We start from the raw sequence: 17,739 nt of genomic DNA, 5'->3' as shown, positions 1-17,739 counted from the left end.
TGTCTGGTTATGCCAACTTGCGTGTAACGTATTTCAGATGTTTTGGGCAAAATAAAAGCGTTATCCGTAAATAATGTGTATGCCGGGAATTTTTTGACGTAAATCCGGATTTACGTCAGTAGAGGGGTGTCTGTAGTTGACTTATGACTGGTCATCAGGGCAGAACCCTCTCGTAAGCCAAGGACCACCTGTGCATACATACTCGCTGGCAGTCAGTAGAGGTTGTAATCGGTCCTCAGTGGGTTTTCTTTGTCCATCTGCATGACTCTCGTGTGCCTTTGCAGTTTCTACCTGTCGGAAGAGAAGGTCTGTAAGGAGCCGCTTGTAAAATCACAGTTTGTAGCGTGCATGGCCACCTGTCACTCGCTCACCAAAATCGAGGGCGAGCTGTCCGGAGACCCTCTGGATCTCAAGATGTTCGAGGCCACCGGATGGGTGGGTTCACTAACGTTTGCTGACTGAACTCGATATTAGCTGGCCCAGTGTGGATCTGTTCATCAAAGCTCTTAAATCATACTCCATGTTTTCATGGTGAATACCATCTGAACAAGTTGTTTTTTAATAATTTGGAGCCACATTTTTAAGGTCACAGTAAGTATATGATAACAGCAGTTCAGGCATGAGAAACTGCTTTTTCTGAACTACAGCTTTTTTTGCTTTTTTTTTTTTTTTTTTGAGAGGGAATCATTCCAGTATAATTTTTTCACGTCTTCATCTTCTGCACGTAGATTCTGGAGGAAGCGACTGAGGAAGAGACGTCCCTCCATGATCACATCATGCCCACCGTAGTGCGGCCACCCAAGCAGCTGCTTCCTAAGTCAGAGGAGGTGTCCAAGGAGCCGGACATGGTATGCCACTGCACCCACCTGATTGACCCCAGTCGACTCACGTATAGCCCCACCTCCTTCCCTCCTCCCTCTGCTTTGGTGCACATGTGTCCTTGGTTTCCAGGTTGGTGTCATACAAGTGTTCACAGAGCTCATTTATTAGTGAAACTGAGTCGTTACCATGCTTCAGGTGGTGGTGGTGTTTAAAGCTAATACTCAAGCTTGCAGTGTTTCACATGTAGCTGTTCTTCAAATATCTGAGATGTTCACCAGCCGCTTTACATACCTATTTTATAAAATTGTTGGTTTGTGGAGCAAATGAGTTGCGTTTACATGCTCAGCTGATGGATGTCAGTAAAGTATTCCATAACAGAATAGCATGAGCCTTCATTCAGCTCACTTCCACAATGCTTACAGTCCCTTTCTTGTTTGAACGTCAGTCGCTAATAACAAGATGAGTGCTGCACGCGTTTATGGGATGAAGAGTCAAAAATTGGCATTGTGTAGAAGGTTGTGGAGAGAGGGTATTATTTTCTGTCACTTTAGTTTTGTTTTAATGTAGTTTGAAGTTTCAGAGGTTTACTTTTCATTTTGATGTATTCTTGCTTTATTTGAGAACTTGAGACAGAATCTAGTTCATGAACAGATCAAGGGACATCTTTTACTGACCTTTTCATTTTTGATAAGAAAGTTGGAAGTGGCCAGAAGCTGATAAGCACTGCAGATGCTTGCGGGATGCATTTGTTAACTGTCAGGATTTATTACAAGGTCGTGGAAATTATGTATTTTTTATAGTTAGTAATTTTCAAGTGGTATGAATTGTAGTGTTTAAAGTCATAAAAAGTTTCTTTGGACTTTTTATTCATTATTTTCAGAACAAATTACAGACAAACTTCAGGTTCCAACTGTATTTGAATTTCAAGAGCCAGTGTCTTCATATATTATGTGATTATTGTTTTCCACTACTTAATGTATAGTTTTCTTCTTCATTTTAATACATTTTTGTTCTCCTTTCTTTTTTTTTACCATTCCAGGAGCTCTATGACCTGTCGGTGAGTTTTCTCTTACTCTAAGTGGTGGCTGCTTTATTGATGTCTGAAAAAGTCTGGATCAGTGATAAGTGATACAGCTGTGCTCTGCTGTTTGCCCCAGTCATCGTATGAGATTGGCATCGTTCGCCAGTTTCCGTTTTCCTCGGCGCTGCAGAGGATGACAGTAGTGGCCAGGCTGCTGGGAGAGAAACGCATGGATGCCTACCTTAAAGGGGCCCCAGAGGTGGTGACCAGCCTCTGCAGAAAGGAAACAGGTCCAGCTTGGTTCCACTATGTTCACTGTAAACATATTGGTTTCACAGCAGCAGACCTGAATTCAGGTGTCCCTGGACATACACAGTACAATTTCTCTTTCTGTCTTCATTGAGTTACTTAGGAAGTGTCTTGTAAAGTCTTAACTTTTGTACATGTACTATAGATTTTTTTTTTTTTTTTTTTTTTTTTTACTCTCCCCCACTTCCTCCTAACACAAGGTGTTTGCTGAAAACATTCATTATCTATAAGTTTCTGCATATTAGGTTCTGCAAATTTGAATTAAGAGAATAGCTGCTAGTTCCCCAGGAGTAATTTCATGTATTGCACCTTATAATTTCGAAATGTCTGTTTTCTGTATTTGCTCCTATAGTCCCAGATGACTTCTCAGAAGTGTTGGAGAATTACACGAAGCAGGGCTTCCGGGTAATTGCCTTGGCCCACCGGCGTCTCGAATCCAAGCTCACCTGGCACAAAGTGCAGAACATAAACAGGTACTGTGCGCTGCCTATACCACGTTTCTCAGGTAGTTCGTAGAGGGCTGTGTGTACCCTGCTTTTACTCCAGCCCATGTTCTGCACGGCTGCTGTAGATCCTGCATAGCCTGACAGGATGAGGTGCATGAGCCTCAGGTTTTGAATTGACGTTGCAACTGATTGATAGCAGTTCTACCGTCTTCTTCAGGGATGTCATTGAGACAAACATGGAATTCTTGGGGCTGATCGTCATGCAGAATAAGTTGAAGGCCGAGACCCCAGGGGTCCTGGAGGACCTGCGGCGAGCCAATATTCGCACCGTGATGGTCACAGGTGAGAAAGGAAAGAGGGTAGCAGGCCTCTACACACGACATGGGTAAACTCTAAATGTGAGGCTGATGTCATTATAGAGGAAAAGGGAATGAGGGACTTGAGGAGTGCTCCATTGAACTGGAAGTGGGCAGAAAAACTCCTGAAAGGCCACCAGAGAAATGGAGGAAATGTTATTTTAAATCTATTTTCTTGTTCCAAGGGTGGCCTGAAGTGAGACAGCAGGCCACACAAGAGCAACAGAATGTCAGAACAGACTCTTCTAGATGTAAATTAAAAGGAAAATAACACTTTTTTTTTGTTATTATTATTATTATTATTATTAAATGTTTTCCTAAGTATCTGTGTGTGACTGGAGATGATCTTTTCCCATATTATGAAGACAAATTCAGAATAAAAAAAGAGCAAAAAAAAAAAACCTGGCAAAAGTTTTCTTTACAACCTGCCTACCCAATATGGTTTTACATCATCTGTTTTCCAAGGTTAAAGCAGTTTTTCTATCAGCCCTGTGCTTACACACCACTCACCTCTTCGTTTATTGTCACTGTATACTGTTTTTCTACTTTATGAATTGAAATTTCTGACCAAATATGTTTATTTCATGGGATCTAAAATTTTTTTTAGAGGATATAAGGTAATTGTGTTTTTGTACACTTAAAATTGGATCCATGAGTCATCTTCAGTATTTATCTGGGCAATGCATTTATTTACTTGAAGCCTATATCCAGGGTGACTTAAGCTTCTTGTGATGCAGTGAGGAAACTAGAACACTGCAGCATACAGAAGAAGGAAGTTTACAATGATTTCAGCACACATTAAGTGAGGAAAGTATGTTGACAAAGTATAAATGGAATGTCAGTGTGGCAGGTTGAGCATCAGGAAGCAGCTCGGTCAGTTCCCACTGTAGGCTGAACCATCTCCCTACAGGTGATAACATGCTGACGGCCATATCGGTGGCGCGAGACTGCGGCATGATTCTCCCCGAGGAGCGGGTCATCATCGCCGACGCGTTCCCTCCCAGGGATGGCCAGGCTGCCACCATCAACTGGCGTTATGCCGACAATCCAGTAAAACATCCCGGAAAGGGTGTCCACCTAGAGGTCAGTGGTCAGGGGCGACTGTGCTTGCCCATCGTTTAACGCTTCTCGTTCACTTTTGAATTTCCTGATTTTGATTTGGACAGCAATGAATTTTTTCTAAAATGTGTTTTGAATACACACACACACACACATGTTTTGAATAAATTCTACTCGTCTAGTTACAGCTTGGCTCAGATTTTGTGTGTGTGTGTGTGTGTGTGTGTGTGTGTGTGTGTGTGTGTGTTTTATTGAATATACCAGAAGAAGTACACAATGTTGGATCGTATGAGTTTTTGTCACCTTTCTGTAAATTAGTAACTGATCTGCTGGTCATGCCATGGTCCAGAGTCCACTTGTAAATAAAGCCTGTCTTAACCATGGGTTCACTAGGATTCAAAAACAGTGCTCATATTTACAACAGAATGGTCATTTATTTTCTGACCTTTACACTTATTCATTGTTAATACAGCAGTGTAATCTTTTTTTTTTTTTTTTTTTTACACCTTGATCAAAGGTGCTACACTGGGATGTTTGGTTTGGGGTTAGGTCCTTCAATTTTGAAGGTAGTGGCAATAACCCCACTAAACGCCCTGCTGTTCAGGTTCCTGTTGAAACAGCAGTACAGGGTAGTATAGTAAAGACCCCACACAGGCACTGAGAGGAACACATCCCTTTTGTCTTTCTTTTCCTGCAGGAAGTGGGAATCACTCTTGAGGACGTGGACCACGGTGAGGAGCCCCGGGTTCAACAGCAATATCACTTTGCCATGAATGGCAAATCCTTTGCTGTCATCACAGAGCACTTCCAGGACCTGCTCCAGAAGGTGAACCACTCATCGCAGCACTGTATGACCTTGGTTTACAGTGGTCCACTCTCATGTAATGGTGTAAACGGTGAACGTAATCCCACCGGCTTTTTTTTCCTGGCAGCTCGTCCTTCATGGCACTGTGTTTGCCCGGATGGCTCCAGAACAGAAGACGGAACTGGTCGAAGCACTACAGAGTGTAGAGTGAGTTCAGCACTGTCTCGCCTACATCTGTTGGCTTTGATCGCCAGCCCCACAGTATTCCAGAGCAGATAGACTGAGTGCTGGATTCTGTAATTTTAGGGAAATTAACATTGCTTTCTGGAGCCAAGGCCAAGATGGATGGAGACTTGGTTTAGGACTTCTTTATTCGTTACCACATAAATGTGAATTGTGAAGCTCCAGTAGGCACAGGTGCCACTACAGCCTCCTCTTTATACTATCAAACGAATTTGAACTACTAACAGGGGCAGGAGGTGCAAACTGGTTAGAGTTGGCACCTTTGGACCCAGTTTGCATCCCACCTACTGTTGTCTTAGCCTTGACCACGTTACTTGCTTAAATTGTTCCAGTTACAAAAAAAAACTTATCAGCCTTATAAATGGGTAAATTGATGGAAGTAGTTTAACACTGTACATCACTTTGGATAAAAGTGTCAGGTAAATGAATACATGTAAACTTTCTGTCCCTAGGAAACTATGTGCATTTCAGACTGATGGGTAACTTACATCCATATTGTAAAGGGTTCTGTCTTTATATAGTTGAGATTCTATCTTTCTAACTGTTATTAAGCTCATATAAAAGGTGAAAAAAAGAGCATACGAGAATCAGAATAAAAGGTCCTCTTAGAGAGGTATTGTCAAAGTTCATAACTAAAATGCTGTTGTCGTCTTTTTCCAGTTATTTTGTGGGAATGTGTGGTGACGGCGCGAACGATTGTGGTGTAAGTATTTTAAAAAAAAGTTTGCAATCACGTGTAATAAAGTGTCAAAACATGAATTCTGTTCACTAGTGCAGTTGTCAGTAAATAGGGATTCACTGTAGTTAATTATTTCATCATAGCATTATATTGGCATAAAGTGTAGAACATACTAACACAACAATCTATATAAATCTGTAAGGAAGCTCAAAAATGTAACTCTCAGTAAGGATCCATTCCTTTTAATAAAATGGTAAATTATAGTAAGTGTTGTTGTAGAGGTTGCAGTTAATCTAATGGTTACAGCCATCATGTGGTATTCAAAGGACCTGGGTTTGATTCTGTTGTACCGTAGTACCCCTGACAAAGGTGCTTACCCTGAACTGATACAGTAAAAATTACCCAGTTGTATAAATTGGTAATTCATTCTAAGTGGTTAAACACTGCATGCTGTTTTGCAGAAAGGAGCCGTCTGAATTGATGCATGTAAATGTAATTGAGATTTAAATCGCTCTTTTCGATATAATAGATCTAATGACTACTGCGCTATTGTTGCTGTTGCACGGGTCTTTAGTATTGTTGCTGTAGGTGTTTTACTGTGGTGTTTGGCCTTCTCCCCTTCTCCTACAGGCCCTGAAAAGAGCCCATAGTGGCATCTCCCTGTCAGAGCTGGAAGCGTCTGTGGCTTCCCCTTTCACCTCAAAGACCCCAAACATCTCCTGTGTGCCCAGCCTTATCAGGTACACTCACCCTGTCCCCAAGACAAGTGACATGAGCAGTCACCTGGTTACGGCGTGTGCCGCTATCCTGTAGGGAGTGTATTGTAAAGACCAGTGTGGCTGCCAGCGCTGCGTTTTACACATGGTAGCAGTGTGATGTTTTTAATAAATACAGGCTAAAACGGGTGGTGTCGTGGTGAGAGCTGCAGCCCTGCACTCAGAGGTTTCAGGTTCGAATCCCACCTCTTGCTGTAGTATCCTGGAGTAAGATACTTCCAGTGAACTGAAGCAGTGGAAATTTCCCATGCGTATAAATTGTAAATCAGAGCAAGTAGCTTAATGTGGTGAGTTGCTTTGTGCGAGAAGTGTCAGATAAATGAACAAATGCAAATGGAGGTTCTTTGGAATATTTCTTTCGAATATTCCATAATTTACTCTTCACTGTGTTGGAATGTCTTGTGTGTACGCAACTCCACCACAGTGGATTGAAGAGAGGCGCTGAAGGATTGTGACGTGGTGCCCTACTTTTCTCTGCAGGGAGGGCCGAGCCGCACTCGTCACCTCTTTTTGCGTGTTCAAGTTCATGGCGCTATACAGCATTATCCAGTACATCAGTGTAACTCTGCTGTACTCTGTGAGTGCCCCTGTCCCTTCATCCTTTCATGTTCTTGAATTTATGAGGTGAAGTACTTATACTGAAGTACTTTGGCTACATCCTTACCCTATCACTGCTACTTGTGTTTCAGATTCTCAGCAACCTGGGTGACTTCCAGTTCCTGTTCATTGACATTGCAATCATTCTGGTTATCGTCTTCACAAGTGAGTACTGGAGCTCCCACTGTTCCCAAGAACACTTTCTGGTAGCAGATATGCAGAAGCTGTCCGAGAGGCTCAAGTATTCACCTCATCCTTAAGTCTGCCAAGTTGTGCCCTTGGTTTACAGTGTTTGTTGTTTTTGGTGGCTAGTACAGTGGGGCCCCCTGCTTAAAAGCTTTATTCGGACCTAGAGTTGGTTGGTTCCTTGAAGTGACACAGAGCAAGCCAGGCGCTCCTCTTGGTGTTGGAATAATTGACTGTTTTGAGAATTGCATGTCTCTGTCTGTATCTCGTGTCTTTTGTAAAAAGCGGTTTTCTTCACTCCGAGTTGTATGTCGTTTTTGGGAGAATGCTAAATCAATAAATATAATGTAAATGTCAACAACGTGACAGCATTGCCGGGAGGGAGGCAGCAGCAGGCTTTTTCTCGCTCCCTCTCATTTAGCAGATTGTGGATGGCACTTGTGCAGACAGCCCCTCTCTCTGGTGAGCGGGGATGCCTCATGCTGACTCGTGTATGTTCTCAGTCCTCTGACTGATTACTTTGACCCATTGTAAATAAGAAAGCACAATGAAGATCCCCAGCCAGACCTAGATCAAGGTGTTGATAAACTTGAGGCAGCACTGAAAATTCATGGTCGCTATCGGCAAATCCGAAGCTTTGCCATCCAATTGGAATTGTATGCTGTCTTTATTTATGAACAAATAAATACTACTTAGAATTCATAATGTTGAAAATTTCACACTGAAGAGTTTGTATGTTAGGGAACCACTGTAAGTGTAATGTTTTTTTTTTTTTTTTTTATTTCACCGATGCCTTTGTATAGGGAGAACAGGTACAGTTTATGCCAGGAAGAAAAACATAAACAATCAGCTGATGGCAGTCCAGGTATAGATACTATGATTTATAGATAGACATAGACATACAGACAAGAACACACATATCACCATGTAGCAATGAGGATACTGAAAGAAATTTAGGCAAGAATATAAAATGAATATGAAAGATGTAAGAAATAAGTTGTAACCAACAGAAAATCAGCCGAGCACAGGAATAAGCAATTAATAAATAATTCAGTATATTTTCAATTGAGTAATCGGCAGTTAACATGAAATGTGTTACAAGAATACAGCTACAGAATAAACTAAGAAGGTCGTTACCAGTAAACCACACTAATACAAGCTGCCTGTTGGCCCAGGAAAGGAAAACAGAAATGGTCGCAGGCCCAGGTCTGCATCCTTTAGTCTATCGGACTCATTCTTCTGCTCCGTGGGCCCAGTGTCTCCGTAACATCCAGTATGTCGGTTGCGTTTGCCTCGTTCATTATGTATCTGTGTCCCTCTGCAGTGAGTCTGAACCCAGCGTGGAAGGAGTTGGTGGCACAACGCCCCCCATCAGGCCTCATCTCAGGGCCCCTGCTCTTCTCTGTGCTCACCCAGATCCTCATCTGCCTGGCCTTCCAGACCTTTTCTTTCCTCTGGGTGAAACGCCAGAGCTGGTACGACACTTGGACACCTATCTTGGAGTGAGTAAAAACACTACCTATCTTCATTGTGTGATATGGTCTTGCCAGATATTGCTCCTATTGTGAATTTGCTAAAGGGTTTACTAAATGACTTGGCCATGGATGTCTTTTGGAGCAGTGAAACGAAAGGGAATTCGTTTAATTCATTAATGTTTTCTGATAAAAACCGATTTCCCCTTCTTTGTCCTTTAGTGCCTGCAGTATGTCCAGTTCCCACAATGTTAGCTTCTCTGAGGTCTACAATGAAACTGAAGACGATGACCACAACATCAGAAATTATGAGAACACTACACTTTTTTTCATCTCATCCTTCCAGTATCTCATTGTTGCCATCGTGTTCTCCAAAGGAAAGCCTTTCCGACAACCAACTTATTCAAACTGTAAGTGCTCTTTTGCAAGTTATTGTATGTATGTTGCCATGACCTCGTGGAATATCTGTATTTGTCTCTTTCTCTCTTTGTTTCGTTATGTGAGCAGTAAATACGTTTTTTGTTGTTAATGTCTGTCTTTGCAGGGCCATTTATGATATCAGCGTTTATCCTCTACTTCTTCCTGCTTTTTATCATGTTTTATCGAGTGCCTGAAATTGATGAATTCCTAGAGGTGAGTTTCGGATTACTATATGTTTAAGCATTTCTCTATCTACCCACCATCTGCATAGCTATGATTGATATTTGAGTTTTAGCAGGTTTTTTTTGTCTTATTCATTATGTACCAGGAAATAATGAGGAAGTGCAGATTATATCTGAAAGGGCAGTTTTGTAATAATCTGTTAGAGGACTGCACTTAAATACATTACTAAATAAGTACTTGGAGAATAAAATACTCATATATGTGGAATGTCTTCCTTTTGAAAAGTGGTTAAAAGCAGATGACGAGCTGACCTTTCCTCCATGTCTCCTAGATTGTGTGTGTCCCATTCCACTGGCGCATGATGATGCTCTTTATCATGTTAGCTAATGCAGCCGTGTCAGCCCTGGTGGAGGTAAGTTATGCTGCATAAGCGTCACTTTTGAGTAAGACCAGCCATAGTCATCATCTACAGAGTCAAACTTGTATGGCACGAAGATCTCGTCATCTTCTCCTAAGTGATGCCTAGTGTAGATTAAGAGCACTATTTCTGGAGAACAAAGGGTCATGAGAATGTGGGGAAGGCCAGTGTGTCAGGAATGGGGGTTTTTTCCCTTTCTTTTCTTCCGTCTGAGAGTGTCCAGTGTAACACCATGCCTGGTTCACAGTTCCTCAAGGCTTGTGACTTGGGCTGGCATGGTGTGTTTGTCCTTAGGCCTCCAGCTCTAGGACACCAAGGGTGCAATGCATAGTCGTCCTGTGCACAGGAGTGTCCCTTTCAGCAGAATCCTCCTCCTGTTACTTATTTATTTTGATTTAGTTTTTAATTGCATTCTTCAATGCTCAAAATGTACATCCCCACTTAAGTTTTATAACCATCTTTTTTTTTTTTTTTTGAGTACACTGGCTCCTCACTTTACAAACAGAGTTGGGACCAGAGTTGTGTGCTAAACTTGATTTGTTTGCAAATCAAATGTCAGTCGCAATCAGAAAAAGTTCACAAATGAAGATGTCCCTGTGTCTATTCATGGGATGTGTTTCATGTGTTTGTCAGCTATTAGTGTAGTGGTTAGTGCTGGTGCCTTTGGACCCAAAGGTTAGAGATTCAAATCCCACCTCTGGCTGTAGTACCCTTGAGCAAGGTACTTATCCTAAATTGCTCCGGTAAAATTATCCCACTGTATAGCTTAAAATTGTAAGTTCCTTTAGAGAAAAACATAGTCAAACAGTATTAAAATGTTGTTTAAATGACTGACTTTAAAAATGTCATCCATCCTCTATCTAGCCCCTAACTAAAATGGCTGAAAATAAGAATTTGTTTTCTCAAACTCATATTGAGAACTAATTATTGATCGACTTGTCCCATAAAAATGTGCAGTGTTGTTTATTTTGTTGTTGATTACCAGCAATTACGAACAGCAAATTCAAGCTGTAAATACTGTGGAAGTGAGTTGAATCAAGCCAGCCCCATAGTGCTGTTTTACTTGGGTGCAACATATGGAAATTTTAAAATAAAAAAAAAAAAAGTAGAGTGAAGAAATTGTGAGATGGGTTTTTAAAAACCAGGGTAATGTTTATAACACGAGGAGCCAGTGTGTCTCAGTATGGGAAGGAGAAGGTAACAAGGATACTGTGAACAATGTGCTGGTGAACGGTGAGCTGTTCTTCACTGATGGGCATCAGACTTCTGTTTTCAGCTACATGGTAGCTACAGCTACTGCTGTCCTCCACCCTCCGTAGAGCCCACAGAGGCAGGCTTTCAGTGCTGGACCAGTAGATAGCGCTTTGTGCATCCTCCACAGAGGCGGCATCTGGAAACGATGTAGCACACAGTTTCGCTCAGTATCACATCATAAAGGACACAACTGCTTGCCTAGATCCTTCCACCAGTCGCTAGATCTGTAATGAAAAACTGTTTTTTAAAAAAAGAGATAAAGTGGAAATTTACTAATTACCGTTTCTTTCCCTTTTCTTTATAATAACCCCCCACAGACTTGTTCTCAACTAATACAAAAATCGTATTTCCTAGTTAAATGCAAATAGGTGTGATCAGTAGCTCTTTTAATTTTCTCCTGCCCAATGCAATATTCCATAGACTCTCGTCCTTGACATCGTCTTATGGAAGCTTGTGTTCAGCCGAGACAAGCAGGGCAGCTATGGCGTGACCGCTGCTGCACAGACACCTCAGGTTGGCAATCTCACACTTTATTCGCTGTAGCTGTCACTTCCTGGTGTCCCTTGCACCTCCCTCTCCTCTTCGCCCTCCCTTGCTCTGTGACCTTTGACCTTGCATGTGCCAGCAGTGATTGCCGTAATCTGACCCCTCCTCCTTTCCTGACTTCTGCCCTTGAGGAGGGCTCTGTAGGGTGGCCATCCCCCCCACCCCGTCTTCCTTTCCGTCTGACAGCTTTAAGCTCCAATGCAGTCGCTGCTAGGCACTGCTGCATGCACCACAAAGTCTCTCGTGTTACCTGTAGCTGTGTGGCGTGCCGGCCCGTGGTCTGGCGGACTCAGGTACGTATCGTAGCGCTGCGCGGACATGACGGGCCACGCATGTTTCCCCACTCCTTTGCCGGATTCTGCCCTTACTTCAGCCAATTCGGTCAGTGTTCGCATGGTTCGTATCAGGTCTTGGTCCTGGGGGGCTACAGTGCGTTGAGGTCTTGGTTGACCATATTATGTCAAGTTCAGGAAATAATTTAGTTCAGTAGAGCCCTCAGATAAACTGAAAGCGATATTTTTTCATCAGCAAGCCGGGACCTGGGCCGTAAATTAATTTACCTATGTTCATTTGGCAAATAGCTTTAGAAGTTCCGTTAGTTTTTTATGCACTGCTCTTACACTGCTACCTTTTTTTTTTTTTTTTTTTTTTATTTCCCTGCGAATGAGCAGAATTCAAAGTGTGTATTAATGTACTTTTAGAATTTTTCAATTTTAGACATTGGAAAAATTTTGCATAGTTATGCAAACATATTCTTGTTATATACTGAACCTGTCCCCATATTTCATTTGCCAAATAACTATTTTATTATATATTTAGAAAAATGATCATTTAAAATATTACATTTAGAATGCATTTGCGATTTTATGTTTCAAGCAGATCTTATGCCTTGGAAAAACTACACTGTCAACTGCTGTAAATTAGTTGCCTGCTGAAGGGGTTGGTTTGGCTGAAGAACCTGGTGGGGTAGCAAAGCACCATTTATTCCAATTTATTTTTATGAGAAAACCTACGGAGGAATTTTGAGCTTTTTAGAGTCTTTTATGAGGGAACAAATGAAAAAGCAATGTCTTGATGGTGTGACTGAAACGTTTGCGCTGATGGCCTTTTCTTGTTTCTGTGTGTTCATTCTGGTGTGCTACTGATAGTCAGGTGTCGATCTCCGGGGATCCAGATGCCTGTCGTGGCTCTGCTGCCGAAGGAACAAGACCCCCAAAGCACGCTACATGCATCTGGCCCAGGAGCTGCGGGTCGACCCCGACTGGCCTCCCAAACCCACAACCACGACTGAAGCAAAGACCCCCCCAAGCCCCAAGAACAGCTCCTCCCACAGCCTGTCTTCCTCCTAGCGTTACGAGGTGAAGGAAATGTCAACCGCTTCCACAGAAGATGCTTTCACAGGATCACGGCGAAAAGGCTGGACGGTGCTGTGCTACTAGTCAGGCAAACAGTTTTTCTCGCTCCAGGTGGCTCTGGACTTCAAACGATCGCTGCTCCAATTCCTCACACTGTAAGGTCACATATGTGACGGATCCACAGGCTGGTGACTGTCATTCCTCACTTTTCTGTGACCTCTTTTGACTTGACTGCTGCAGCCCAACTGACGTCAGGTAGGGGACAACAGAGACAGTACGGACGCGCTTTCCATTGTGTAGTAGCTGCTGTCACTCGGTCCTGCCGTTCTTTTCGAACCGCTTGGAAATCACTGAGGATGGCTGGGTAGAGGAACATCAGGGAGAATTCCTCCCCTAAAAAAATACCTGCTGAGTTACAGCACACACGTGTTCAAAGTGCCCCCACGGCAGTGCTAAAACACCACACCATCAAAAATGTATGTATTGTAAGAAACAATTTTGAGGTTGTGTGTTGTAGATCGGCGCGTTCCTCCTTGCATTGATGGGAGCATATTCCAAAATGGACAAAATAAAATCACAACCTAATGATGCAACAAGTTATGCCAAACTGGCATGTGGCTCACATGTTCTTTGCAGCTTTTAGATGTTATGATTTTTCTGTTTTTAAATATTTCTTCCTGTGGAAGAACACTTCTGATGTATGATTATCACGAATGGCCAGGCACTGTAAACCCCACTCTCTTTCCGTGTTGACTCTAAGTGGGGACCTCCTTGCTGCAGTCGACCCAATAGACCCAGGTGCGAGTGGTCCTGCGGCAAATAGGTGCCACGGCCACAGGTACCGCCCAGCTTCTGGTTGCTACGCTAGCTTAGGGCTGCTTGGGGCCAGTGCTTTGGCAGCGTGTGCTTATCATTCGCTGGCCAGTCCAAGGGCTATTTATGGCAGGATTCCATGCATATTTTTACATATGCACGGCTCACATAGACTGTGTTTTGTTTGCTTGCTCTCTTTAATCACCTCGAGTGCGTGTGTGTGCACTTTGTAGTGGGATCTATGTGAGATTGACTAGAATGTTGATGCCAGTCATCCGTTTTCTTTATTTCAAGCGCCGTAAAAATTAGTATGTCTTAATGGAAAACTTATGAGTTGTCATGAGTTGCATTCTCACTTATGCACCACGTACAGTTTATACAGTACATAAAATACATGCACCCTGTGTCCATATATATATATTATATATACAGATGCTCTTCGACTTACGATGGTTTGACTTATGATTTTTCACCTTTACGATGGTAAGCTGGCGATAGACATTCAGTAGAAACCGTACTTCGAATTTGGAATTTAGTTTCTTTTTTTCCCCCGATAAGCGATATGTGGTGCGACACTATCTTGAGATGCTGAGCAGCGGCAGCGATCCGCATCTCCCAGTCTGCCGCGCAGAGATGTGTATTAGGTGTATTAAATGCATTTTCGACTTACGATGGGTTTCGCGGAACATAACCCCATTGTAAGTCGGGGACCACGTGTGTGTATATATGTTTAATGCAACTTATCAAAAAAAAAAAAAAAAAAGGTTACTTTCAAACTGCATTTTATTAAAGTAAACACATACTCTGGCTCCAAAACTTAGGAACATAACTAGGACCATAAAGTTGCTCGTAACTCCAAAATCACTTCTGTCCCGAAATCACAATCAATAAAAGTCTAAGGATAGGGACAGCCCTAGATTTATTTACAGGTTAGGTTCTGTAAAAACTTAAATATAGCTATAATGAAGGAAGATACTCCCAAGGCTTTTAAACATTTTATTAATTTTAAAATGAGTAAAAACTCCTGCATTGCTGGTTGTTGACTGACTTTTTCCATAGGCATGTGCAGTGTTTGTAAACTTCTTTACCTTTTATCCCTACTTTGGGCTACATGCTTAAGGTCTGCCTCTCCTTCATAGTGTTTTTATATGACTAGCGCTTACAAACGCAACACACGTGCTGCAAACACTGGAAATGTGTTGAGTTATGGTGGTCTCACACTTCTATCCCGTCTTGGCTCTCTTGACTGCCATCCTTTGGCTTGGAGGGTAAACATTGGTTGTGTTCATTCTACTAGACGCAAATTTCAGAAAACTTTTGTAAGGGAAGAAAATGCAGATAAAAATACAGAGGAAAAATCATATTCTCAAAAATCTGATGCTCAAGCATTTGAAACACGAGAATCCAGTGTATGCACTCACTATAGAAAGCAAGTGAAGGTGTTAGGTCAAGTTTGCGTTAATTCTTTAGAAATGACATGGCTGCTTGTAGAATAAGGTTGCACTAGTAATCACAGAAGACATAAAGGAGTCATGTAATGAGTTACATTATGTCAGGAAAGCATAAATCCAAGTGAAAGCTCATGGGCAAAGTAATAAAGCATTCAAAGATGGATGTACAAAAGAAACAATCCTATATTAATACATTAAGGCTTTTTAGGGAGGACTACTCATGATTCTGTCAAAAACAAGTAACTTCTAGACCTCTTTGTGTTATTACTTCACCTCAATATTATTTTAAGTCTGTGACCTCTTCCGTGTGTGTTAGCATTTCATTGTTCAGATGTGCCTTGTTCTGTGTGAAACCGATTCTACAGTTAAAGTTGTTTATTCCACTGGATAAAGGACAATGAAGGTAGAACACTTCAAATATTTAATTTCCTTCAGTGTTTCAGTCAGTACAGTAATTAGTTTTCAGTTCTGAGGTGGTGTTTTTTTTTTTTTTTCTTCCCCCCCCTCCAAGAAAGGGAGTTTTTCTGCCCACTAGATTATTACAAAGAGGAATGTTTGCATTTGTTTAATTTGATCTTTTGGTAATGGATTTAATGTCCTCTCAGTACTGGATACTGGAAATGATTTATAATAAATATATAACTGACATAACTGAAATTATCTGCTCTAATAACTTTAATGTAGTAATGACCTCTGCAGTAACCTGAAATCATTATTAAAATAACAAGATTAGAGTTAAGTACCAATTAGTCAGTACTTCAAGTGTTTTTGGATACACGTTGAACCACAATCATTTTTCTTTTCATTGTTATTTACATAGAAGCAGTGTTTTTTTTTTTTTTTTAAGTTTTGGTACAGTTGACATAGTCCATGATGTAATCATTGTCATGTGCAAATATATTCATTGTATTACTATAAATGTTACATGACACAAGGCTAAAAAAAATAATATTCATATGTATGTGTTTCTGGTTTCTATTTTGTGGAATATTCTGGAATCATGTTAATACTTGTAAAGTGGCAAAGCATTTCCTATTCATCCTGTGCACTGGCAAGAGGAGTAAATTACAGCTTCCAGAAATTAATCCTGAGCTTGCTTTCTTTTTGGTTTTATTCTTGTGTCAATGTCAATGGCTGGGCTTCTCATTGGACAAAGGATGAATTTTACATAGAAATTCCCAAACTGTCCTATGTTTGACAGGACACGTGGTTTTTTTTTTCTTTATTGGCCTTTTAGGGCAGGATATACACAATGAGGTTTGGTAGAAAATATTTGTGTCTTTGCTCTTTAATCATTCTGTTTAATTTGAACATATCATTTTCTGTACAATACAGTATGTAATCATTGGGATTTCATACCTGTTAAATTCTGCTCTGTTGGAAGGGATTTTTACTGAAAGGGCAGTTCTTTTCTTTTGTACACTCTACAGTTGTGTTGTTAAAGCTGGCCCAAACCTCGTCGTTGTTCTTAAAGTTACATGAAGTTACAGTAATTGTATATTCATATTTTGTTACAAATGTCCTTAATCTCAGTGCGATATGTTGTATTTAGAAATGTTTGGCATAATTTATACTATCTAAAAAGAAAACAACATAAATGTGAATAATGCTTAATTTATTTGAAATTAAGATCTGAAGAAGTTTCTGTCCATTATTTAATTTCTTTTTCCCCCAAAAAAAAAGCCTGAATTAAGAAAATATTATTTTAATCTAACAAATATCCCATCATGTTGGTTTGGTGTTTATTACAAGAACAATATAGAATCATTTAGACTCAGCTCTAAGAACAGTTTAGCACTGGGTCTCTTGAAAGAATTCATTTCCTCAGGTAAATGTCTGTAAAGATGAACAACTAGAAAAGAACGAAGTTGTTGAACATTTATTACTGCTGTGTCTGAATCATTCTGCAAGAAAATGCTTTTATCTTTTTCTCTCTGGTATGTTTTCCCAACTCTGTCTTGCTGATTTTACTTTTATGTAATTTATTTCTATTTATCTTTTATTTGTACTTCATTTTCCATGTATTGTATTTCGAAGTTTTAATGTTTGATTTCAGTTGATCTTCCCTTTTCTAAAATAAACAAACATGCGTGTTGAAGAAAAGTGCCATTCCCTTCACTGATGGTTGGATGGACATTTTTCCAGTGATGTTCACGGTTGTCTGGAATGATGACGCCTGTGACAGGATTCACGGTATGAATTGTGCGAGTCCAGCTTATACACTAAGAGCTGTAGAATGTGGGAGGAAACCTCTTTGCATCCCATTAGAACCGCACAAGAACACACAGGCAGAGCTGACGTCCACAGAAATAGGGGTCTGTTCGTATAACTCCTTCCTCTTTGCTACGCAGTTTTTTTCAGTCAACTTTTATTAATCTGTACATTCAAGGTGATGCCTCACAGCAAAAAGATCATAGTAGTAACCCAATATCCTCAGGCCTCCAGTACGAACCCAACATCAATGGTGTCGGAAGGAAGACCCAGCAGAGAATTTCCAAGTTTCACTGAGTCAGTGCTCAGGTTTTCCA

The 17,739-nt window shown here is 41.1% G+C and overlaps 1 protein-coding gene across 3 annotated transcripts in view; it reads left to right on the top strand.

Annotated features, from left to right (window-relative positions):
* atp13a3 (ATPase 13A3) overlaps positions 1–14,197 on the top strand; it is a 41,209-nt gene extending 27,012 nt beyond the window's left edge. For 2 of the 3 annotated variants that reach the window (XM_018757347.2, XM_018757346.2), the window contains 19 exons: positions 285–435; positions 729–848; positions 1,862–1,879; positions 1,980–2,133; positions 2,505–2,625; positions 2,816–2,940; positions 3,865–4,037; positions 4,711–4,839; positions 4,946–5,025; positions 5,722–5,764; positions 6,371–6,480; positions 6,997–7,093; positions 7,206–7,278; positions 8,624–8,801; positions 8,994–9,181; positions 9,316–9,404; positions 9,706–9,786; positions 11,467–11,559; positions 12,741–14,197. In XM_018757347.2, the coding sequence (XP_018612863.1) occupies positions 285–435; positions 729–848; positions 1,862–1,879; positions 1,980–2,133; positions 2,505–2,625; positions 2,816–2,940; positions 3,865–4,037; positions 4,711–4,839; positions 4,946–5,025; positions 5,722–5,764; positions 6,371–6,480; positions 6,997–7,093; positions 7,206–7,278; positions 8,624–8,801; positions 8,994–9,181; positions 9,316–9,404; positions 9,706–9,786; positions 11,467–11,559; positions 12,741–12,941 (2,224 nt within the window). In that variant the 3' untranslated portion in view covers positions 12,942–14,197. The remainder of the gene's footprint in view (positions 1–284; positions 436–728; positions 849–1,861; positions 1,880–1,979; positions 2,134–2,504; positions 2,626–2,815; positions 2,941–3,864; positions 4,038–4,710; positions 4,840–4,945; positions 5,026–5,721; positions 5,765–6,370; positions 6,481–6,996; positions 7,094–7,205; positions 7,279–8,623; positions 8,802–8,993; positions 9,182–9,315; positions 9,405–9,705; positions 9,787–11,466; positions 11,560–12,740) is intronic. The other variant, XM_018757348.2, reaches the window with a different exon arrangement.
* Positions 14,198–17,739: the final 3,542 nt, after the last annotated feature.

The sequence above is a fragment of the Scleropages formosus genome, chromosome 8, assembly GCF_900964775.1.
Source record: "Scleropages formosus chromosome 8, fSclFor1.1, whole genome shotgun sequence".
Lineage (NCBI taxonomy): Eukaryota > Metazoa > Chordata > Actinopteri > Osteoglossiformes > Osteoglossidae > Scleropages > Scleropages formosus.
Note: the sequence above shows the minus strand (reverse complement) of the source record. Positions and strands in the feature narration are given on the sequence as shown.